The sequence below is a fragment of the Ictalurus punctatus genome, chromosome 25 (assembly GCF_001660625.3).
Source record: "Ictalurus punctatus breed USDA103 chromosome 25, Coco_2.0, whole genome shotgun sequence".
Taxonomy (NCBI): Eukaryota; Metazoa; Chordata; class Actinopteri; order Siluriformes; family Ictaluridae; genus Ictalurus; species Ictalurus punctatus.
Genome location: NC_030440.2, coordinates 12,290,551 through 12,314,826, shown reverse-complemented (window position 1 = coordinate 12,314,826; position 24,276 = coordinate 12,290,551). Strand labels below are relative to the sequence as shown.

Here is a 24,276-nt window from a genome sequence, read left to right as displayed (position 1 = left end):
TGATTTTAGGGTTCCGAGGAAATGCTTCTACGCTAGCACGATGGCCTAAGCTAGAAAACTGGGAATAAACTAAACAATTTGTAAATAAATAGTACCGTTATATACTAATTGTTTAGTTTATTCTCAGATTTTTTTTAACAGAAAAAGTTAGGAACGAATGTATTACTACCACAGTAGTGAAAACACACATTGGAAAGGGAACTGGTGCTGATAATTTGACATATTTATTAGTAGAAATACTGTTTAGTATGTTAGCTAAATTCCTAAAATGGAATTTAATGACATGACATGACATTATATTATATGCCTCGCTCCTCCAGAGTGGAGGTGTGGAGTTTGCATGTTCTCCCAGTGCTTCTGGGGTTTCCTCCCCCAGTCCAAAGACATGCGTTGTAGGCTGAGTGGTATTTCCAAATTGTCCATATTGTGTGAATGTGTGGGCGATTCTGCCTGTCCATGGTGCACCCCGCCTTGTGCCCCGAGTTCCCTGGGACTGGCTCCAGGTTCCCCATAACCCTATGTAAGGTAAGCGGTACAGAAACGGATAGATTTAAAGTCTGATTATACTTGTGCACACTCTCATTCCCCTTCATTTTAGTAGTCGACATGAGGGGTGCTGACAAAAACGTCCTGCCTGCAATAACAGGAGCACCAGGGGCTTTCAGTACCATTTTTTCCTGGCAACAACATTTTTTTACCAAATAAAATCCACAAAATGAGTGTTACAAATATAAACTTAAGACTAAAGCTTTACACAACTGTTTGTCCAATTATATAAGACTGAAAAGAACCCAAAACACAGATACACACCAGAATATATATTATTATTCATTTGGGTCTATAGTCTAATTCCATGCTTTTTATTTATTTAAATTTTTTTTGCATCTATGAAAAGTTATACATAAATACTTTATATATATATAATATATATATATATATATATATATATATATATATATATATATATATATATATATATAAAGCACTGAATTCTACAATCCTAGCAATCCCTGGTTGATTGGTAGAACCGGTCATTCCCAAGGGATTGGTTCAAATACCACTGGTACAAATACCAGGTTCAGTTACATTATTGTTGGTGTGACATTTAATTCGACTCTCTGAATTAGCTTTTGTTTATTTTATCCATCAATGCGACACTTGAACTTGTCTACCACTCATAGGTTTTTACAAATTCTAATTTAATTTGTAAATAAATTTAAAATAAATCCATCAGTGAACGATTGTCAGCTCATCTAATGTGATATTTGTGAATGCACACGAATAACCAGACTGATTAATTTTAAAACATCTCATTTGAATATATTTCGATAAATTTAATAAAACATATATAATATTTAAACATTTTAAAAACTTTCCTACAGACCCCTAGCAATTACACCACTGACCAGTAGGGGTCCATTGAAACGCTCCACTAGACTGTAGACTACATAATGCATAGTGTAAGTATATAGTGCGTCATTTGCAACACAACTTTTATTATTTACTCCCCGATGCGTGTTTTCAGAACAGAAGTAATGTAATGAGTAAATGTACCGTGCGCAGACCAACTAATTGATAATGAGATTTGTTGACAATGATTTTCATAATTAATTATCGATTAGTTGTTTCAGCTCTAAAAATTGTTTTAAGTTTTAAAGATTAGTGACATTTATAAAGTGTGCCAAAACAATATCTGTAGTCTCTACATACAAGTGTCCACATTCTAATAAGACACAGCATTCCATAGTTTATTCATGTTGTATGGAGTTTATGTTGTATAGGCAAAATTAACATTTGTTGTATAAATCTGACTAGGCAGCACTGAGGCTGCTGCAATAAAAAAATTTTTTTTTTTTTTAAAGGAACAGAAAAGCACAAGCTTAATAAAAAGGTCAAACTGCTCTTAAAATATTCATATTCCAACATGGAAAAAATAAATACGGGCATTAGATACTGAAAGCACACAGGCTCAGTTTGACAGACTACATGTCACGAGGAAAAACAAACATGGCACAAAATTTCAGTGCACTAGGATCCCTATGCATACAACTGTACTAAATAGTAACCCACACCGCATTAAACTTAACTTAAAGCACACACCTCCTAGATAGTAGGAAGCACAAACAGTGGTCACCTCTGTAAGCCAAGTATTACTATGAATACTATTCTACTAAACAGGATGAGTTTCCCCAAAATAAAACTCATCTTAATTGGGAGAGATAGAGTGTTCAGTGTGATGCTCACTCTACCATTAACAATGCTCTTTGTCTTGCGATGCTTTTGGGAAACTCTGCACAGGCTAGCAGGCGAAGCAATACTGATGTAATAGTTTGACATGGTATTTACTGTACAGTTTAGTACAATAATACTCTACAGCAGTGGTCACCAGGCCTCTTCCTTGAGTTCTTCCTTCCTGCAGGTTTCATCTCCAACCAAAATCTGTTTTAGTTGATCAAAAACTTCCAAAGCAAATGGTGGGCACCATTATGGTTGGAGCTAAAGTCCTCAGGAAGGTAGCTCTCTAGGAACCACTGATGTAGGTGGTGTACTAGAGAGTACAGTAATATGAGCAGACAGGACACACACAGCTCTGCAGTTATGTGGCATCTCACTGCCAGAGCAACCCTATTCAACACCAACAAAAAAAATATTATGATGATTCCTAATATTGCTGTTTGGGTTCTCCACGTTTAGTCCTTTTTGGCAGTCATGTCCTCCGTGCTGAGGCTGCTCGGTGGTCCTGAACTGTAGGTCGGCACGCTGTACTTGGTGAGCACGGACTTGAACTGCTCCAGTGTGGCGTCAGTGCGAACTCCCGTCGGGTCGAAGTGTGTGCGGCTCACCCTGAATCCGGCCTCAGTCAGGTACTGCAGGAACTTATTCAGCCTGGGAAAAATAACACACTTTACACAGGGTACAAAATTCTACCAAGTGGACCACTTAATTGAGGTTTAATAAGTTTTTAAAACACCATGTTTCATTACTTTCATGTATAATTATATTGTTATATATATATATATATATATATATATATATATATATATATATATATATATATATATATATATATATATATATATATTCAATTTTGATGCAGGTTATAAAACACAGTGAGGTGAGAGAGGACTCACTTGGGCATGTTCATGCCACGGATGCTGTGCCGATGAATGCTGTAGTAAAATGCAGGATGCTCCAGGGACATGTCTGATTTCAGCTTCTTCAACACATTACCGGACTCATCTCCAATCCTCCGCTTACCTGAGTGGTGGGAAAAAAACAAAACAAAAACATCACTTCTGTTTTGTTCCAAGCAGTACTAAATAAGTAAGAGAAACCTCAGTGCTTACATTCATAAAATTACTGAACATTGCCTCACAAGATACCATGTGCAAGCTGAGATGTGTCTTTATTTATGTGTATATATACACATAAATATATACATTATAATATATACACACACACACATTATTATAGCTTTGTAAAGCTCAACCCATTTGCTTTATGTAGTCGATAAATGTCATGAAATATAAACAAGCTGAGTTTTATTAAATGACTAACTGCTCTTGGAATTACAATGAAAAAGCTAAAGGGGAAAAAAACACATTACTAAAATGCCTGAATAACAAGTGAGACTAATACCTGATTGATCAACAGTGTCCGTTTCCGCCACCTTCTGTAACGTTTTGATGACGACACCGCACTCCACTGCCAAAAGATAAAACGAGCATCCTTCAGCGAATTGGACAATAATGTTCAACAGGAGCAGAGCAAAAGAGCCGTTTGTTTTCACGTCTATGAATATTAGATATTAATATACATGACAGTGGTAGGTATTCAAGACCAACCTGGTTAAGTAAGTAAAAGTAAACTTAGTAGACTTAATTTTTCTACTTTCCAATCATTTTCCATAGTTAAAGCAAAAACTGATTCAGGACATTGCTATTTTAGACTAATTTATTAGTGCTGTTAAATTCTCATAGGCAAGAGCAAAGAATATGTTTAACGCTTTAATCAACAGCCATACTGTGTCAAGGTACATTCACACATAAACCAACTCGCATCAACAAAGCGGAGACTTCCGGTGACATGAGCAACAGCAACCGTTTGTGACTAGATGTGGGCATGTCCAGCAACGTGACAAAGATGAGAAAAGTTTCAGTGGATCATACGTGTAATAGTCTGTGAGGTCACAAAAGGAACCCACGGTAAGCAATTAAAGGCCTCTCTCACAGTGGCTAATGTTAAAGTTCATGAGTCCACCATCAGGAGAACACTGAACAACAATGGTGTGCATCGCAGGGTTGCAAGGAGAAAGTCACTGCTCTCCAAAAAGAACACTGCTGTCTGTCTGCAGTTTGGTAAAAATCTCATGGACAAGCCAGAAAGCTATTGGAAAAACACTTTTTGGTTTAAAGGAGAAGTGTTATGTTTAGAGAAAAGAAAACACTGCATTCCAGCAAGAACCTTCTAAGATAAGATCCCATCTGTGAAACATGGTGGTGGTAGTATCATGGTTTGGGCCTGTTTTGCTGCCAGGACGACTTGCCAACAGTGATGGAACAATGAATTCTGAAGTATAACACTGATTTCTAAAGGAAAATGTCAGGCTAAAATCATGCTTCCATCACCATAGCCCTCCTTATAGCTTAATGGTTGGCGTTCTTTTGAAGGAGGATGTCATGCCAGCCTCAGTAACATCTGAAAACACATGCAGACTTGGCATGGGTGGGATTAGATTGTGATGTGCAACCCAAAACCCTGAAAGCGCTCTATTGCACAGCACTGGTCATCATGGAATTTAGCTTTAAAGGACAAAAAGTCTATCTAACCCCTAGTATAGTATAGTTGTTTCCATGTAATCTTGCATGCTATATGGGAACTCCAGCACTGCCAACTTAAGGACCAAAGCAGAGGTTGCGTGTGCTCGCTCACATACCTTGGTTAGCTAGAATCAGCTGGCCTGTGACAGAGAAGGACTTGAGTGTGGTGCAGTCTGCCTCACAGATCAGAGTCTTCACCAGAGGCTGAATGTCCTCCATGCTGTGCAGCACTGCTGCCACCAGCATACGCCTCAGGAAACCAGTGTTGAACAGGGACCCTGACCTGGGTAAAACACACACACACACACACACACACACACACACACACACACACACACACAAAATTGTAAGTGCTCAATGATGGACAGGTGACTGAATGAATAAATTCATAATATCCATTTTGTCCCAGTTTATATTTTACTAAAAGGAGAACAATAACAAAAGTCTTTTTAAACATCTTTAATGAATATAAAAACTATTCTTTTTCAGAGATTATGTTCAGGTTATCACACAGAATCCCCAAGCAAAAGGATGTTGTGTCTATTTCCATAAACACTGCTAAGAATACACTTTTCCAGATATTTCTACTTTTGCTTTAAAAGTAACATAGATGACAAAAGGTCAATAAGATCATGTTGTGACCAGAGCATGAGGTTTAATAAATGAATGCATGAAGGAATAAACATTAGTAAGCGCATCTAACCAGAGAGGTCCCAGCTCAACTGCGGTCTTCCCCGGCATGCTGCCATGGCACTGACACGGTAGCTGCCTGTACTGATTCTCTAGAGAAAGAAAAACAAAACCATATACATTTATTGCGGTAGAGCTGTTAAAAAAATAATCAATATGACCCTGGTGAACCCGTGCCTGCAGGAATTTGACCAAAATTCAGGCCAACATTTCAACAATTAACAAGTGATACATTGTGCAAATGGTGAAATTGTACTTAGTCAACACAATTAAATAATTTTTGTTAATCCCGATACTGTACTTACCCTCCACCATACTGCCCGGCTTGAGGAACACTCTTTCCTCACACCACTGGCAATGCAGCAGCTGGCGCAGTTTCTTAGCCGTCTCGTCAGCCTGCGTGGGGCCTCGGAGCACCCGCACCACCACCAGCAAGAAATGTTCCAAAGCCACAGCCAATAAAACCTCGATACCTTTATTACAGCGTGCTGCTGCCCTGAAGTCACACACACACACACACACACACACACACACCTCTTAACATGTGAAGGCTTTCAATCATTCCAATTATTTTACAGGTCCAACACAAGTAAGTCAAGGAGAATGAATCTGTATTCTAATACAGATGTTTTGTTATTCATCTGAGTTGTTTACTAGTCATGACACTAATACATTTAGAAAGCATTTTTAAAGCAGAGTTTACACAAGTGACTTACAGTGCAGCTTAATTTTAGAACAAAACAAAAATGGCTAAAATACAACCAGCCCTGGTGTCTAAATAAACTACTTGATATCGAACAGGTCTAGCCATTTTTTCACACCTAAACTAGACAACACACTGCCCTACCTGGCTATAGAGGCCACCACCATGCGTGCTGCCAGCTCTCTGTAGTATTCTGTCCTGACGATCTGGCAGCCATAATGGCGGAGCGTCACATTCAGAGATTTGGAGTAAAGTGAGCCGGTGTCGGTTGAGGTCACAGACACGATGCCCAGGTTGCGTACGTTCCGGAAGGCAGCATCCAGGTAGTTCACGGATGTGCCGAAAGGGTCCAGGTGTCTGACAGCATAAAACAGGGTCATGAAATGAATATGAACTTGAAAACAGCGTGTATGAATTGTGCTTTTTAAACATCTACTGAGTTCAATACTCGTTCAACGGCTCGGATTATTTCCCGATTTATAGAACGACGTGTACTGTAAGAACACACACAATGTATGATCTTCATCTCCGTTAATAATATAACTACTTCTGGAAAATAGACACATTTACATGCTTCTAATGGCAGGGATTTGTGCACAATTCCCCAATGCTGTGTAAAAACAAGCACAAATTTGAGCGCTCTGAATGACGTATGAACACATCACCACTGTTTTGGTGAAATGAGCATCACACTAAGCGCAACTAACGAATCAGCTTCAGCTGCATGGACGCTAGTCTGTTATTTACATGCCACAGGCATACGATCTGTCCCAACATGACGCATTCGGCAAACTGCAAATAAAATACCTTCAGAAGTCAAAAACCATTTACTGAAATGAATGGTGTTTTTTTTTTTTTTAAATAAAAATATTTAAGGTCTAAATCAGGTAGAAAATTTTCTATTTTCCGACCTTACCTGCAGTTAATGTGCATTATATTTATAGCTAGGTTTTTATTAAGTTTAGTACTCGTGTACACCAGATTTAGCTGACGTAAAAATATATTTAATGCTTTATTTATTAATATAGGACAGACCAAGTTTCCATCTTGAAAAAATAAACAAATCCTTTTTATACAAAACAAATTTACCAAGCAAAAACGAACACGGTACCTGGATGGGAGAACTCCTGGGGAAAACTAAGGTTCCTGCTGGAAGTGGTATTAGTGAGGCCAGCAGGGGGCACTCACCCCGTGGTCTGTGTGGGTTCCCAGTATAGTGACGGGGACATTATACTATAAAAATAGCACCGTCTTTGGGATGAGACATTAAACTTAGGCCCTGACTCTCTGTGGTCATTAAAAATCCCAGCCCACTTACCGTAAAAGTGTAGGGATATATCCCCAGTGCCCTGGAGAAATTCCCCCACTGGCCATTCTCCATCATGGCCCCCTAATAATCTCCATCTCTGAATTGGCTACATCACTCTCTCCTCTCCACTAATAGATGGTGTGTGGTGGATGTTCTGCTGCACTATGGCTGCCGTCTCATCATCCATTTGGATGCTACACACTAGTAGTGGTTGAGGAGATTCTCCCCCACCTTACTATGTAAAGCTCTTTGATTGTCTAGAAAAGCACTATATAAATCTAACTGTAAAAAAAAAAAAAAAAGGTCCCGTGTGTAATTGTGGTTAGAATTTTGTATTATGACTTACTGATTAGTGATGACATCGATACTGACTTTGATTATTTAACTGCAAATCAGCATTTTTCAGGTTGTTAAAATGTTCCACACAAATGTTACACACTCTCCAACTATAGGCGAGACTGATCATAGAGGGCATTATAACGTTCCTCAGGAAACCTGTCCTTTTCTGCGTCTGCCCTATGACCCTCTGTTTTTACTCACATGTAGTCAAAAGCTCTCAGATGCATGAGGACATTGGCATCCATCTGGGTCACTTCCACAGTGTTGATAGGGGTGTCGCTGTCTTCTGTCTGCTCCCCCTCCAAATGGATGTGGTTGAGGTGGCAGTTCTCCTTAATCATACGGACACAGGCTTCGTTGATGTCATTTATCGTCACGTTAACAGCACTGTGGAGGTGCTTGGCCCACTGCAAGCCCATTATACCTGCACAGGAAGGGTAAGAAAGTACAATTATCCATTATAAATATATTAAAACATGCCATGAATAATTCCTTATAAGAAGACCAGCTGAATGGAACCATCTAGATCTGACTGAAGCTTAGATAACAAAATCACAAGCGATTTGAGGATGAGCAGTAAGATTTTTTTTAAAAAACGAAGAAAAAACCCCAACATTGCCGCTCCTAATTTGACCCCCAAACTTTCTCATTAGAGATCACATTTGCACATTGAATCAAGGCAATGAGTTTCACCAGTGGCTCCAAATGCATCCAGACATTCCAGTGGACTCCTTTCCTCAGCAAGAACAGCAAGAGAACAAAACACCAACTGCCTACCAAAGAGAGAAAAACCTCACATTATATGGAAAACCAGTTCGGTGGAAAACTGAAAACAATCGTTAGAATAGAGAAGAAAGCTAGTGTGCGTCACTGACCTGTTGGTCTTCATCTTACGGTTGAAGTAAGTGTCAGTCTTCATGGGTGTGCTGTGGTTGGGCATGAGCTGCACGTTGGTGCCTAGTTCTTTCATGATCTCATATGCCTGACCTGGCACTGAAAGAAATAGAAAGAAGACAGAACAATGGACAATTTGCTTCTTATACTGAACTTTTACAGAAGCTCTCAAGAATGGGAACACAGTTTGAGAGAGTCTTCTTACCCGGTTCCTCAAACGATGTATCTGAAGTGCCCGAATAGCTCGCTTCTGTCTCGCCTTTGTTGATGTGACGTTTGAGGTGGCTGATCATGTCTGTTTTTCGGGCAATGGTGACGGAGCATACCACACAATGGTAGTGTGCAACCATCCGGCCCGGACTCTGGAGGATGTGCACACATTGGAGAAGGCAGATAAAAAAAAAAATCAGTCCTGTTTCCTATTCAATTCCACTGTATTGTGTTTGTACGGTGCTTCCAGATGTCAATTTATATCCCTAAAGAGCACACCGGAGAAACGGTGGTGAGGAAAACCTCCCTGAGATAACATGAAGAAGAAACATTGAGAGGAGCCAGATTCAAAAAGAAAATAGTGGAATTACACATTATAGTATGCAAGCATAGAAGAGCAAAGACAAACAATAGTAAGTGTGCTAAAATGATGTTCAGTATGAAAATATTGTGAACAGGTGTCCTGAGATAAGCACATACTTTAGAGGCCAAAATTGATCTTTCCTTTATTTTATTTTATTTTTTAAAATCATGGCCATTTCACACACACCACTTAGGTCTCCCCAATCATGTGACAGCTACCAGCTCAGGAGGTCGAAGGCCAACACATGCTTCCACAGAGGCGCCAAATGCGTCTTTTTGAACTGCTGCTCACGCTGCGTCACAGGGTGGCATAACACACTCTGAGGAACGCGCTATTCGCCCTCTTCTGCATACATGAACCCAGAGACATCTATGATTGGTTAGCGTCACTATGATTGACACGGGAGAGAGTATGTCATCCAGCACAGCCAATTTTGCATTCTTAAGAGTCCTGGCCACACGTGGCTGTGACATCGTCGAGATTTGAACTCGTGCTCTCTATACACTATAGGGTGAACTGTTTTTTCTGTTGATCACTTGGGTTACTTCAGACTTGGGTTCTCAGGTGAGACAGAAGTCAAACTGAATGCTCACCTGATCTACACCCTGGCTGGACTTCATCTGTCTGCATGGCAGATGACAAATACACATCCTCTGACCTGTGATGACCAACACACGCAAAGTGAGTCATGATCTCTAAATATGTCTTAGAATAGCCATACAATTCATGAGCTAGTGATGCTGCATAATTTAAGGGCATTTTCAAGTCGCACTGCTATAATAAAATGATCTACAGTGTTGCTTTAATACACGTTCAATTACCTTCAAATTCCACATAGACTTTCCAGTGAAGGTTCTGCAAGTGACGTTTCAGTTTGTGGCTGTAACAGGCCTTGAACTTCTCCTCTGGGCATAACGGACAAGACTTTCTACCAGCTGTGAGATTCAGTGGACAAACACGGTCAATACTTTAAATGTAGCTAAAGCGTGCATCACCATCACGATCGGTTCAGACTTATTTCCAATATTTCATAATCAACTGAAAAAGTCTCTTTTTATTTATTTACTTTTTTTTACCTCCATTTAAGTCCACTAGCATCTCCAGGCCTTCTAGTGAAGTCTGGATGGACACATGTCTCTCTTAAAACAAACAAACAAACAAACAAACAAACAAACAAAGATTAATTGAACAGTTTCCCTGGCAATTTCAGTGGTTTCCTTGAGAAACCAAATCAGAAATGGATACTCATCCACTAAGCTACCACCTGACATTGATGAGACAGCAGCTTGTCCTTGACTGTCCTCGGTTTTCATATCACTGGATGTGACATCATGGACAGGCAGCTGCTTGCTCTTATCCTCAGATGCTGCTGCCACCTTCACAGAGTCTTCTACTGCAAGCAAGACACATTACATTCAATTACATTAAATACTTTGGTTCTCCTGCATGTTTATCTGATTGAAGGGAACATTTAAAAGGGGAGTTCACAGTTTCCCCCCCACTTTTGAGCAGTTCTAAATATTTATTCTGCAATTTCTAGTCACCTCAGACAGTTTTTATGTCAACACATGCAGTTTTTAGATTTCCCTGCTGGAAAAAAAACCCACAATAAAAACCCTCATAGAATTTGTAATTGTTTTCAGTTATATTGGGAATTGTATTGGTTTTAATGGAAACTGTAATGGTCCCTGTGAGTCTCTATTGGTAATTTGTTGCCTTCTGTTGGTGGCATGTTATGTTTAGTGGACATCATTAAGGGCCAATGATAGTAATGGTTGTAAAGGTTAGCTGATGGTTTGTAATGGTATTTGTAGTGGAAACCATTTGAATTTCTGTAATGGTTCCTAATGAGGCTTTTCGGGGGGTAGGGGGTGTATTTTAATTAATGATTTAATAATTAATTTAATAATTTTTTTAACAAATACCCCAAATGCCTGGGGCTTAGAAAGGGTCAAAAGTGAAAAAAAGGTGACCTTCCCCTTTAAGTAAACACTCTTATGATGTCAAAGTGTTTGTTGCTGCAAGCATATGAAGTTATACCTTTACAAAACAAAATAAAACAAAACATCTTTCCAGTGAAGGTTCTGCAAGTGACGTTTCAGTTTGTGGCTGTAACAGGCCTTGAACTTCTCCTCTGGGCATAACGGACAAGACTTTCTACCAGCTGTGAAATTCAGTGGACAAACACGGTCAATACTTTAAATGTAGCTAAAGCGTGCATCACCACCACTATCGGTTCAGACTTATTTCCAATATTTCATAATCAACTGAAAAAAAGTCTCTTTTTTTATTTTTTACTTTCATTTAAGTCCACTAGCATCTCCAGGCCTTCTAGTGAAGTCTGGATGGACACATGTCTCTCTTAAAACAAGCAAACAAAGATTAATTGAACAGTTTCCCTGGCAATTTCAGTGGTTTCCTTGAGAAACCAAATCAGAAATGGATACTCATCCACTAAGCTACCACCTGACATTGATGAGACAGCAGCTTGTCCTTGATTGTCCTCGGTTTTCATATCACTGGATGTGACATCATGGACAGGCAGCTGCTTGCTCTTATCCTCAGATGCTGCTGCCACCTTCACAGAGTCTTCTACTGCAAGCAAGACACATTACATTCAATTATATTAAATACTTTCGTTCTCCTGCATGTTTATCTGATTGAAGGGGACATTTAAAAGGGGAGTTCACAGTTTCCCCCCACTTTTGAGCAATTCTAAATATTTATTCTGCAATTTCTAGTCACCTCAGACAGTTTTTATGTCAACACATGCAGTTTTTAGATTTCCCTGCTGAAAAAAAAACCCAATAAAAACCCTCATAGAATTTGTAATGGTTTTCAGTTATACTGGGAATTGTATTGGTTTTAATGGAAAGTGTAATGGTCCCTGTGGGTCTCTATTGGTAATTTGTTGCCTTCTGTTGGTGGCATGTTATGTTTAGTGGAGATCATTAAGGGCCATTGATAGTAATGGTTGTAAAGGTTAGCTGATGGTTTGTAATGGTATTTGTAGTGGAAACCATTAGAATTTCTGTGATGATTTCTAATGAGGGTTTGGGGGGGTATTTTAATAAATGATTTAATTATTTTTAACAAATACCCCAAATGCCTGGGGCTTAGAAAGGGTCAAAAGTGAAAAAAGGTGAACTTCCCCTTTGAGTGAACACTCTTATGACGTCAAAGTGTTTGTTACTGCAAGCATTTGAAGTTAAACCTTTACAAAAACAAAAACAAAAATAAAACAAAACAAGATAAAAAATTAAATACTAGGGCGCCCCCCAGTGACAACTAAATAACATCAGAACCGGGAAACTATTATGGTTGAACGGCCCTATTGCGGAGCTCCGCGATCAGACCACTACACCACAGTTAAATCAACCTGCACTTCCAATTCACTGTAAACTTATAAATCCTTAAACATTTTCACCTCACGCACAGAAAGCGAATAACTGCAGCCTTGGATACTATCAACCGAGACGAAAATACATTTCATTATTTACGCTATCCGTATCTAGGTCCTGTGATGAAGCTCCATGAGGAGGCCCTTATTTACTTCAGCAGTTTAAAAGTCACGCTAAAAAACACATTTAGGTGCAACATAAAGCCATTTGTAAAAAATGTACGCAATTTTCAGAAAGTCATAACCCAGTTGTTGCTGCATTATCGTTGAAAAACAGGAGTTATCTTGCCTTTAATATTGGCGTCCTCCTGGTGAAGCTGCACTGCGTCCTGTTCCTTGAGCTCCGCCATTTTAATTAAGCTAGCTGTGTAGAGTCAGTCTAACATATTTTCCCACCTTTATTCTGGCAAGCCACGCTTCTTTTGAGTATGATGTACTGCACTGGAGGCAGGACATAGAATACGGGTGAGGAAAAGAAAATGATAGCGTACGCTGTAAAGCGTAAAAGCGTCGTGCGGTGTTGTGGGCGTGGCTGAGGCACACAGCTGATCCAAGATGGCGACCCCCGTGTTTGTTTTGAGTATACTCGAGTGAACTTCGTGATAGAACCACGTGAAGGGAGCGCAGCTACCGGTGTAATTATCTTTTGGATATTTTGTTAGTCTGAGAGCGTGACCTGGCGAACCGTTGCCAGGTTTACAACTTTATACAGGGTTTATAACGTGTTTTCAGAGAAGGAACAGAGGAGCTAGTGAAAATTCTGACTTTACAGTGTAGGTTAATGCATGACTGTCGCCATTAAAGTAGTTTTGTTGTCATCTCTTCAGCAAAAGACAATAAAAACCACGCTGGGACACAATATTCCCATCTGGAACTATTAAAGAGTCAATTAGCCAATTGTTGAAGGTTTGTAAAGTCATTTAGAGGAATAACTCATCAGCTAAACAAATTTTTTCTTTAATTCTCAAATGTTTACACTTTAAATAATCACTTCTATAAAATGAACACTTCTGTCTTAATGAGATATAAATTAATAATATTGTGATGTGTCCTGAATTGTGCAACTTAATTATGTACACGACAAGTTTGCATTTATGGAATAAAATTTATTGGTGTGAAATAGACAGACACATAATGTAATATTGTACATTCATATTGTACTATAATGTTGTAACATTGTATTGCCTTCATGGCTGCTCTGCTCTGTATTTTCTCCTAACACGCAAGAGATTTGCTTAAAATCCCTATATTACTACAACGATTGAAATCACCATGAGCTAGACGTGTTTGCATACATTTCAAAGGAGTGATGAATGTCGCAGAGATGTCTTGAGTTGTCTGGGTCGCAAGGCTTATTTCTAGGGTGGCAGCTGTTATTGTACTGCAACAAAACGACATACAGTACACACTGTCTTCTTGACTGCTGTGTAAGACACACATCGTGCCAGCATTCAACGTCAACATGTTTATAGTTCAGTCTTTGTAGCACATCCCTGGTTCCTTTGCACCAATTATTTGACATGAAATAAAATGGGTGACTGTTGGCTGATGTTTATTATTTTTTTTACAGAAAACTAGAAAGACTTAGCTTAATAGTGGCTGTTAAAATATATATAGGAACATTCTTTCTTTTTTAAAATCCAATTTAAACAAGAATGGTTTGTTTTCTAACTATATTTTAATTCTTGTCAACACCTGAAGGACCTGCTTTTTTGGGTTTGCGTTTCCATCTTCCACTGCTTGCTTTATAAAACAAGGTTCTTATATTAAAACTGGGGTGTCACTGATAATAAAATTGGATCTTAATGTGGTCTTTTTTCCTCTCATATAGACAGCTGATGTCTAGATTAGGTGTGGTGTTTGGCGGCTCCCGTGGTATTGGGCGAGCAGTAGCCCAGCTGTTGGCACAAAGGGGGCATCGAGTTGTGGTGATCTCCCGGAACCAGGAAGCAGCACAGGCCACTGCGGACACACTTTCTGGAGGTGGGTCACTTTAACCCTAAGGAGTATTTTGAGATCTCTGCATGCAGCTTTCCAAATTGAAAAAAAGGGATGATTTTTCCTTTTACTTTGCAGCTGAACATGTGGGTCTCGGTTGTGACATTTCCAAAGAGCAAGAGGTACAGAGAGCGTTCGATACCATCACTAAAACCTGCGGTGCTGTGGGATACCTTGTCAATGCAGCAGGCATTAACAGGTGAGAGAGGACACAAACATTTGTGTTGTTTTTGACTATACAGTAAGTGCACCATGCGCTTTACAGACAGGTACATTCGGCGCAGTGGCACAGGATTCATGATGTGCAACGGATCTAAAGCTAATTTAAATTGTGAACAGGAATACAGTCACAAATAATGACTTGCCTAATCGCTTGTGATTACTAACCTGATTCTCTGTCTTTATGTTTCAGAGATGCGTTATTAATGAGGTGTAAATCTGAGGACATGGTTTCTGTTCTTCACACCAACCTGCTTGGTTCAATGCTTACCTGTAGGGCAGTGTTACGGAGCATGCTCAGTAATGGAGGTGCTATTGTCAACATAGGTGAGCTATAACCTGATACAATCTGTCTATTTTTAGACTATGTTCATGCATGTATTCTTATTCACATATTCAGGGAAATATACTGAATTAAAGCTCCTCTCTGCAATGATTACAACCACAACAAAAAGTAGTGCAGTGATCCTGAGCTCAGTGCTACACATAAAAGTGTAATTCATTATAATAATGATAATAATAATAATGATAATAATAATAATAATAAAGTAGAATAATTAATCATGTGTAAGGATTAAAATTGTAGCCTTTTCAAAAGACTTAACTGTACTTTAGTCCTAAAAATGCAAGTTCAAGGAAAGTTCCTTTTGTGTTACGTTGCAAATCCTAATAAGAGAACATTGCAGCAGAATTATCCTGGCTTTATAAAGTAAAAGCGAAATGAAAATGAGAATAAATTAAAGTAGGCTTTCAGTCTGTTCATTCATACTCGCCGAGTGCAAAATGGCAACAAAAAAAAAATTCATTTTAGAAGCACACCACCACAATGGACCAGTAGTCGGCTTCTTCTTCTTCTTCAAAGAAAGAAAGAAAGAAAGGTGTCTTCTTCAGTACAAGCGGGATCATTTATTTTTTAATTACTTGATCTATTTTCACTCTGTCAGTGTTCTTTTGTTTAAAAAAAAAAAAAAGGGCTCTATTGCAACAGTCTGGGCTACCAGTTAATATAAATATTAATGTTTAAGTGCTGTCAGATGACCACGCTGAAGAGCATCAGCACTGTAATCTGAACACTGTTTATAAATCATTTTTATATGAAGGTACATCACTGCCTTGGCAATAGCCAAGTGGAGGAGGATTGTGTGTGGTTGAGGATAAGGTTTATTCTATATGGGTCATTCTGTTCCTGTGAATTGCCACTAATGCGTTTGATGGCCCATTGTTTGGGTTCTCATAGATGGTTTTGGTGTATAGAAAAAGATTAAACACATCCTATTTCCTGTAGCATGATTTCATTTTGTAGCATTTAGGGACCTCGTGTTTGCTTTGGTGTGTGCCTATGTGCAGTTTCCCTCTGACATTTCCGCTGAAGTGCTTATCTGCAATATCACAAACTTTGCCCAGTTTTGATGAAATGTCAATGACTCATGTGGGAGCTGAAAGATTGACTCACTGAAAAGAGACGGAATTCCCATCATTATTCAGTACTGAGCTCCAAGAACATAAGTCATAAGGCAAAGAACACAATCACAAAGGGTCTGTGCGGTAAGGCGGTGGTGGCTTGTGTGTTTACATCAACACTCAAAGGTGCAAGAACTCGGTGCTACAGTAGTTTCTAGTTACTGCTCATCGCTGGTGGAGTTTGTGACTGTTAGATGCAGACCATTTTATTTACCGCAGGAATTCACCACTGTTCTGATAACCGGAGTGTACATTCCCCCCAGCGCTAATGTTAAGGAGGCGCTCTGTGAACTGTATGGGGTTATTAGCGAACTGCACAACACACACCCTGATGGACTGTTAATCATCGATGGAGATTTCAACCATGCGAATGTCGAAACAGTGCTCCCTAAATTTCACCAACATCTGGACTTTGCAACAAGAGGGGAACACGCTGTAACTTGTTTACACAAACATCTCCGGCACGTACCGGGTTGAGCCCCGCCCCCACCTCGGCTACTCACACCACAACCCCGCCCTCACCGTGGCTACTTACACCACAGCCTCGCCCCCACCTTGGCTACTTAGACCACATCTCTGTTGTGCTAATCCCAGCATACAGAATGGCAGCGAGGAAGATCACCCTTCCTCCCAACGACCAGGTGCTGTGTCTAACCGCAGCTGATGTGAGGAAAACTCCCGGAAGGCTGTTCCTGGCAGAGTGCACAGAAGATGTGCAGACCAGCTAGCAGATGTTTTCACTGACATCTTCAACAGCTCCTTGAGCAGAGCCATCGTTCCAACGTGCTTCAAGGGTACCACCGTTGTCCACTTGCCGAAGAAGTCTTCAGTGTCCTGCCTGAATGACTCACTCACATCCATCATCATGAAGTGCTTCGAGAGGCTCGTCATGAGGCACATCATGACCCTTCTGCCCCCTCACTGGACCCGCTGCAGTTCGTGTATCGTACAACAGATGATGCCATCGCCACCACTCTACATCTGACCCTCACCCACCTGGACAAGAAGGAGATCGTCAAGAGCACAAAATCCCTTGGTGTTCACCTGATGAAAAACCTCACCTGGTCTCTCAACACCAGCTCCATAACCAAGAAATCCCAGCAGCATCTCCACTTTCTGCGAAGGCTGAAGAAAGCCCAACTCCCACCCCTCATCCTCACCACATTCTACAGAGGAACTATTGAGAGCATCCTGAGCAGCTGCATCACTGTCTGGTTCGGAAATTGCACCTCATTGGATCGCAAGACCGTGCAGCGGATAGTGAGGACAGCTAAGAAGATCACCGGGGTTTCTCTTCCCTCCATCACAGACATTTACACCACACGCTGCATCTGCAAAGCCACCAGCATTGTTGACGACCCCACACACCCCTCACACACACTCTTCACCCTCCTGCCATCTGGAAAAAGGTACCGAAGCATTCAGGCTCTCACGGCCAGACTGTGTAACAGCTTCTTTCGCCAAACCATCAGACTCTTCAGTACTCAGAGACTGGACTGCCACACACATGCACACACGTGCACGCACACACACTCTCTAAATTGAAGCACCATTCCACTCCCATTGCAATATTTGCACATTCCTGAATTGACTCTGTTGCATTTTTGCTGCTACTGTACTTATAAAAATATAGGATTTAATTTCTTGTCACTATTATACACTTTACACTTACCTGGCTGCTACCACAATAACTGCTATGTCCATATTTGGTATAAGCGAATCTGCTGAATACTAAGTCATAGCATGTTATGTTTACATTTATTTTTATATTATATTGTTACTCTTTGGCACCTGTCTTCTGCACTAGCTGTTATATCAGACACTTCCACACTAGAACTGTGTACTAGTCGGTACTACACTGTCGCTTACTGTGCCTATTGTCCTGTTTTAATAGTTACTGAACTGTCCTGTGTTGTTAGCACACGTTGCACATGCACTTTATGTAAAAATGTGTAGATCTTATTTAGTTCTGTGTCGTCTCATGTAGTTAGTGTGTTGTTTTATGTAGCACCATGGTCCTGGAGGAACGTTGTTTCAGTTCACTGTGCACTGTACCAGCTGTATATGGTTGAAATGACAATAATACCACTTGAATTTGAACTTTGTGTAATTCATGTCATTGCCACTAGGTGGCATTAAAGCATCATTATTAACCACTTTTAAGCTTTTAACCCTTGTTTGTCACCGATAACAAATGAGCATTTGAAACTTGGTGTCTTTTCATTAGATCAGATGGTATAGTCCTTGAGAAATACTTATTAAAATGTACCTAGGATCATTTCCTCTGCACGTGTGTGTGTGTGTGTGTGTGTGTGTGTGTGTGTGTGTGTGTTACTAACAATTTCTGAATGTTATTGGAACATTCCCACAGGCTCAGTAGTGGGTGTGAAGGGAAACGCTGGTCAGAGTGTGTACAGCGCCAGTAAAGCTGGCCTTGAGGGCTTCACACGCTCTCTGGCTAAAGAGGTCGCTTCTCGAAACATTCGAGTCAACTTGGTAGCTCCAGGTAGACTTGATTCATCTCTTTTCCTCTTTAGGGACTGTTTCCTAAACTAATACCAGTGTTTGGTTTAATAGTGCACAGAGAAAATGTAATGATGAAGCCTGTACCACACTGATATACTGTGTTTCATTATTATAGCTTGTTCTAGCCCTTTCTGTCTCTGTTACTCCTGTCAGGACTCATTCGGACCGACATGACAGCAGGGCTGAAGGAAGAAGAGTATGGAAAGAGGATTCCACTGGGTCGCTTTGGTGATCCGCAGGAAGTGGCACACGCTGTTCTATTCCTCTTGGAGTCTCCCTACATCACAGGACACGTCCTATTGGTGGATGGAGGACTACAACTGACCATGTGATTCCTGATTCCGTTTAGTCCTGCCTGTAAGCCTCTGTTGATGGGACTAGCTGTATGGCACATCTTTCTAGCGAGGAAGCGTTTCAGAATTGCGTTCATACAAAGGGAGGATATGAAGAACTTAATTAGTCACAGTTGGAATTCAAATTACTGTCTGCCCTCCAGGAAAGTCTTTGTCAATATGATCACAATTGTCCATAGCATTTCAACGATTCAGTCTGTTTCTGCTTTGTGGCTATGCTGAAAATATATAAATTACATGTGTTCAGTCAACTGTATCTCCCCACATGATTTAAATGTATGTTTAAAAACATGTGCTAACCGCGGTGCATTCAGTACCAGCACTGCAGCATCCAGCGAAATCTATCGCCAGCCTTCGGGCTACAGGCGTTAACAACCGAGAGGTCTGGAATTTCTTTCAGAAATATTTCCTGTGTAGTGTCTTATAAAGTCAGTTGTAGGTCATTTTAGAGCAAACATATCTGAAAAGCATGAGTGTGGCTGAAGGTTTTCATTCCCAACCAAGCAGGAGACCAAGCAGGAGAAATGAAAAACTGTAGTCACCTCTGACTGGAGCTTTAAGGATAAGATTGTACACCCTTGACTTAGAGAGATTGTGCATGCTCCATGTCTCTGACTCCCTCACAAAATAAACCTTATCAATCACTTTCAGTCATAATACACCTTCATTTTTAACTGCAGTGTACACTGTACTGCCAAAAGTTTGTGGAAACCTGACCATCACACCCATATGTTCTTGTTGAACATCCAATTCCAAAACTATGGCTATTAATATGGAGCTGGTCTTATCTTTCCTGCTATAACAGCTTCCACTCTTCTGGAAAGGCTTTCCACTAGATTGCGTAAGTGAGATCATATAGTGATGTTGTGTGAGGAGGTCTGGGGGGCAGTCGGTGTTCCAGTTCATCCCAAAGGTGTTCAGTGGGGTTGAGGTCAGGACTCTGTGCAGGACACTCGAGTTCTTCCACTCCAACCTTAACACACCATGTCTTAATGGAGCTCGCATTGTGCACAGGGCATCATCATGCTGGAACAGGTTTGGGCCTCTTAGTTCCAGTGAAGAGAAATTGTAATGTTAGAGCATATAAAGACATTCAATACAATTGTGTGCTCCTAACTTTCTGTCACACCATGGGTGTGCTGGTCGGGTGTGCACATACTTTTGGTCATATTGTGTAGCATCGAAACCATCTGTGAAAGCTATATACTCAGTGTAATAATTGAATCATTCATGTGCTGTAATATATTACATATATTCTTTAACTTATTTTACGGTATTCAGCACAGAGCTTGGAAATGATTCCCTCGACGTACGCTAAATTAAAGTCTTCAGAACACTGTGAAGCCACAGAGATAAAGCAGAGGTAGAAAAAAAAGAACTAGAACATAGTTGCTTGCGGTGTAATAGTAACTCTTATGTTTTATCCTCCCTTCCCATGAGAGAAATTCTGCTCACCCCCTCATCACAGGCACACAGCTGAGTTGGATTAAGAGTGGGGCTGCGGTTTATTTTTAGCTCATTGAGTGATTTTCGGGGTTGGGGGGAGGTCGTTTTGTGGCTGTACACTCATTGTGTCGAAGGATGAGGTCAGAGGTCAGTGTGTGGAGGATCTGAATCGCAGAATGATGTCATCTCTACTCTGCTTGCAGTCATTGTGATACCATACACCCCAACATAGACATATCAGGTCTTACAAGAATGAGCCTGAAATCAGCCAATGCTCATTTTTACATAAATATAATGAAACAAAACGAGCCAAAGAAGCATGGAGAGCGTAATGGTTCATCCGGATACACTTTAAAATGGCCTAACTAAAGTGCTGCAATAGGTTGTGTTCATGATAGGCATCAGCGTGGAATATAACAAAAACTCTGTAGATCATCTTCCTTCCTGCATAATGTTTACCCGTGTCACCTGAAACCAAAGTCAGAACGTCCTGTTCATATGGAAAAATAAACATGTAGTAGATTTTGACAGGCTCATCGAAACTAGACAGAGAAAAAAAAATCCCCTGGTCTTTTTCCAGTCATCAATCAGTCCAGTTTGGGTGAGTCTGGGCCCATGATAGCTTCAGATTCATGTTCTTGGCTGATTGAAGTGAAACCTGATGTGGTCTCCTGCTGTTGTAGCTCATCCAACTCAAGGCTTGATGTGTTGTGAGTTCTGAAATGCATTTCTGCTCATCACGGTTGTAACGAGTGACTGAGTTACTATAGACTTCCTGTCAGCTCAGACCAGTGTGGTCTTTCTCCTCTGATCTCTCTCAAACAACAAGGAGGTGTTTCAGTCTGCAGACCCTCTGCTCACAGGATGTTTTTCGCATCATTCTGTATAAACCCTAGAGACTGTTGTGAGTGGAAATTCCCAGTTTCTGAAATACTCAAACCAGCTCACCTGGCACCAACATCCATCCCACAGTTAAAAGTCACAGAGATCACACTTTTCTCCCCATTCTGATGTTTGATGTGAACATTAACTGAAGCTCTTGGCCTGTATCTGCATGATGTTTTGCATTGTGCTGCTGCCACGTGATTGGCTGATTAGAGAACTGCATAAATGTACAAGTGTTCCTAATAAAGTGGACAGTGAGCGTATGTGATTACAGGATTTCTCGTCTCAGTTAAACGGTTCAAAATTACAAGCCGTCATTCATTAATAAATAAGAAAATTGCAAATTAAAGCAAAGTGCTGTGGTATAAGAGGAATAAAACATGTCAGGGTGTGTTGTTACAGGAAAATAATCAACAATCAACAACAATAATCAACAACGCGAAGCAGAATTACCGTTGCTACCCTGGAGTTGATTATTTTCCAATAAGCAGCACAAGTCTGAGTGTTTTATTCCTTACTTAACAAAAAAAAAAAAAGGCACATTTACCACAGGCCTAGTATTTCCAGAGATTTTTTATTTATTTATTTATATTGTTCATAAACCAAAACAGTCAGAACATCATTTCATATACAGGCATGTCAGCTTGGAACTAAAACAATAAAATCTTTCATCAGTCCTTATGTATGTATTGTGTTGAGACAGAAAGAAGATCAAAAGAAAAGGAAAAAAAAAAAACGAGAAAAAAAAAAGAACTTGAAAGGAGTTGAGTGAGTACATATGAAAAAGTCATATGTCTAGCTATATCTTTGCAAGCTTTACATTTGTGCAATCCAGCTACCCTTGACTCTAGTTGACTAAGATGTTGTAACGTAATACAAGTACCAGAGTTGAATATGTGTGTGTATATATATATATTTATTTATATTAATACGAAGGAAAAAAAGATAAATGTAAATAATTCAAATGGTGGTAAATATATCGATAAATAAAGACTGGGCATAAAGCCATGAGAAAATAACTAATATAATTTAATGTCTGCATCTGGCTATAAATACTCCACTTCACGGTTTTCCCTCTTCCTCATATGAAAAAGAACACAGTTGTGTGTAAGTGGTGAATACGCTTCTGCCGCTGCTATAACTTGCGCATGTGTGTTTGTATGAGCGGAAAATATCTTTAGCGTTATAATATCCACTGCATCAGTATCACCGGTGTCACTAATTTCTATAATGTAAATGTTCTTTTTTTTAATTTAATTTTTTTTTTTATTATTTCCTGACTGCACATTCACTCTCCATTTAAAGTGACAGTGTAATCTCTCCACAGCCAATTCACGTCCGATTCTCCTCAGCTAGTATTCCTGCACCAAACTGCCCTCGCTCCTAGGATACCTCCACCTGCCTGTCACTCTTGTCTACGAAAAAACAGCGCAAGGATGTTATTCTGTAAATCATTAAACCTTATAACCCAGTTCAGCACCTGTAGCAACTTCCCTATGCCCAAACACAAGATAGAGAAAGACAATAATAATAATAATAATAATAATAATAATAATAATAATAATAATAAGGCCCGGCCTTGTGTAAGATCTATGGCGTCCAGACTTGGTGGATATCTGTAGTAGTGCGATCTACACCCAGACTGCTGTGGTTCACATACAAAGAAGATCGCTACAAATAGGGAACGCCACTAATAGAAACCTAACTATTAGACTCTGAATGTGCTCAGAGTTCTCTAGAAACACCATCCCATTACCCAGAAGTCTTTCTGCTACAAAATAAACCCATCTCCAGCAACTCAAATAGAGACTAAGGCACTGACTATTATGTACTACACACTGGCACCATAACAACACATGCAGAACCAGATGCTACGTCTTTATTTCAAACGAATTGGTTAATCATCACTCAGGCACTATGTAGTTATGGCAGAAAAGGTGATCATTGGTATAGTACCTCCCTCCCTCAAATAAGCTTCATGAGAATTTGTGTGTGTGTGTGTGTGTGTGTGTGTGTGTGTGTGTGTGTGTGTGTGTGCAGTCTGAAAGAAACTTGATATGACCTCACTTCAGCACCTATCACACTTCCTTACTTTCCATCTTCTCACATGGACCAAAATCAATTCTTCCAAATTTGTAGTGAACTGGAATCTCTCTGTGAAAAACATGAATTTTTTTTTTCTTTTTACATTTTTCTTCGGCTCAGCTTCAAACAGCTGAGAACAGTCGACAGGATAAGGTTCCCCTGGTATGGCCATGATGGTGTCTGTTTCTGGGACAGTGGCACCAGGGTCATAGAGTCAGGGTTTATAGTGTCAGGCCTATGCAAGCATCTACAGATCATCACTCTCCACCAGGGTTCCAGGGGGAAGGGGGCTGGAGTCTGGGAAGAAAGCTGCCTTCACGTCCAGACCGCGCTCGGTCAGTGCGGCGTAGCGACTGGTCGAAGGCCGCACCTTCTTGGGCTTTGGGGTGTGTGTCTGCTGATATTGATCTATGAGACAAAGAGAATGAAATTTCTTTAGTAAGTTATGCATCTGATATGCTACAAATGTTCAAGGAATCTGCCTTCCTGGTAGAGAAAGGTAAATTCGACATGAAAAAGCTAGTAATAAATAAATAAATAAATTCTTTTTTTTAAAAAACATGATCTTGCTTAA

General features: G+C 40.1%; 3 protein-coding genes across 14 annotated transcripts in view; 1 reads left to right on the top strand and 2 right to left on the bottom strand.

Moving 5' to 3' along the window:
- Positions 1-1,734: 1,734 nt before the first annotated feature.
- trmt1l (tRNA methyltransferase 1-like) lies at positions 1,735-13,207 on the bottom strand. Of its 4 annotated transcripts, XM_053675734.1 has the most exons (18): positions 11,796-11,927; positions 11,628-11,690; positions 11,370-11,493; positions 10,594-10,722; positions 10,406-10,468; positions 10,151-10,264; positions 9,923-9,987; positions 8,961-9,117; positions 8,737-8,854; positions 8,555-8,634; positions 8,063-8,285; positions 6,358-6,570; positions 5,816-6,006; positions 5,524-5,602; positions 4,937-5,103; positions 3,640-3,705; positions 3,132-3,258; positions 1,735-2,886 (listed from the first exon to the last, which is right to left on the bottom strand). In XM_053675734.1, the coding sequence occupies exons 3-18, from the start codon at positions 11,395-11,397 to the stop codon at positions 2,691-2,693; spliced, it is 2,016 nt and encodes a 671-aa protein (XP_053531709.1). In that variant the 5' UTR covers positions 11,398-11,493; positions 11,628-11,690; positions 11,796-11,927; the 3' UTR covers positions 1,735-2,690. The 4 variants fall into 4 exon arrangements, with proteins under 4 accessions (XP_053531709.1, XP_053531705.1, XP_053531707.1 ...); XM_053675730.1 differs by lacking the exons at positions 11,370-11,493; positions 11,628-11,690 and adding an exon at positions 13,019-13,207 and having other exon boundaries at positions 11,796-11,924; XM_053675732.1 differs by lacking the exons at positions 11,370-11,493; positions 11,628-11,690 and adding an exon at positions 13,019-13,207 and having other exon boundaries at positions 10,594-10,719; positions 11,796-11,924.
- A 45-nt stretch (positions 13,208-13,252) lies between these two features.
- cbr4 (carbonyl reductase 4) lies at positions 13,253-22,867 on the top strand. 4 transcript variants are annotated; one of them, XM_017455362.3, is made up of 7 exons: positions 13,282-13,364; positions 13,557-13,635; positions 14,561-14,712; positions 14,806-14,926; positions 15,140-15,273; positions 18,779-18,913; positions 19,087-22,867. In XM_017455362.3, exons 3-7 carry the CDS (start codon positions 14,568-14,570, stop codon positions 19,263-19,265), a joined length of 714 nt encoding a protein of 237 aa, XP_017310851.1. In that variant the 5' UTR covers positions 13,282-13,364; positions 13,557-13,635; positions 14,561-14,567; the 3' UTR covers positions 19,266-22,867.
- Positions 22,173-24,276, bottom strand: part of palld (palladin, cytoskeletal associated protein) — a 106,317-nt gene continuing 104,213 nt past the window's right edge. For all 6 annotated transcript variants that reach the window (XM_017455637.3, XM_017455640.3, XM_017455639.3 and 3 more), the window contains one exon: positions 22,173-24,110. In XM_017455637.3, the coding sequence (XP_017311126.2) occupies positions 23,950-24,110 (161 nt within the window). In that variant the 3' untranslated portion in view covers positions 22,173-23,949. The remainder of the gene's footprint in view (positions 24,111-24,276) is intronic.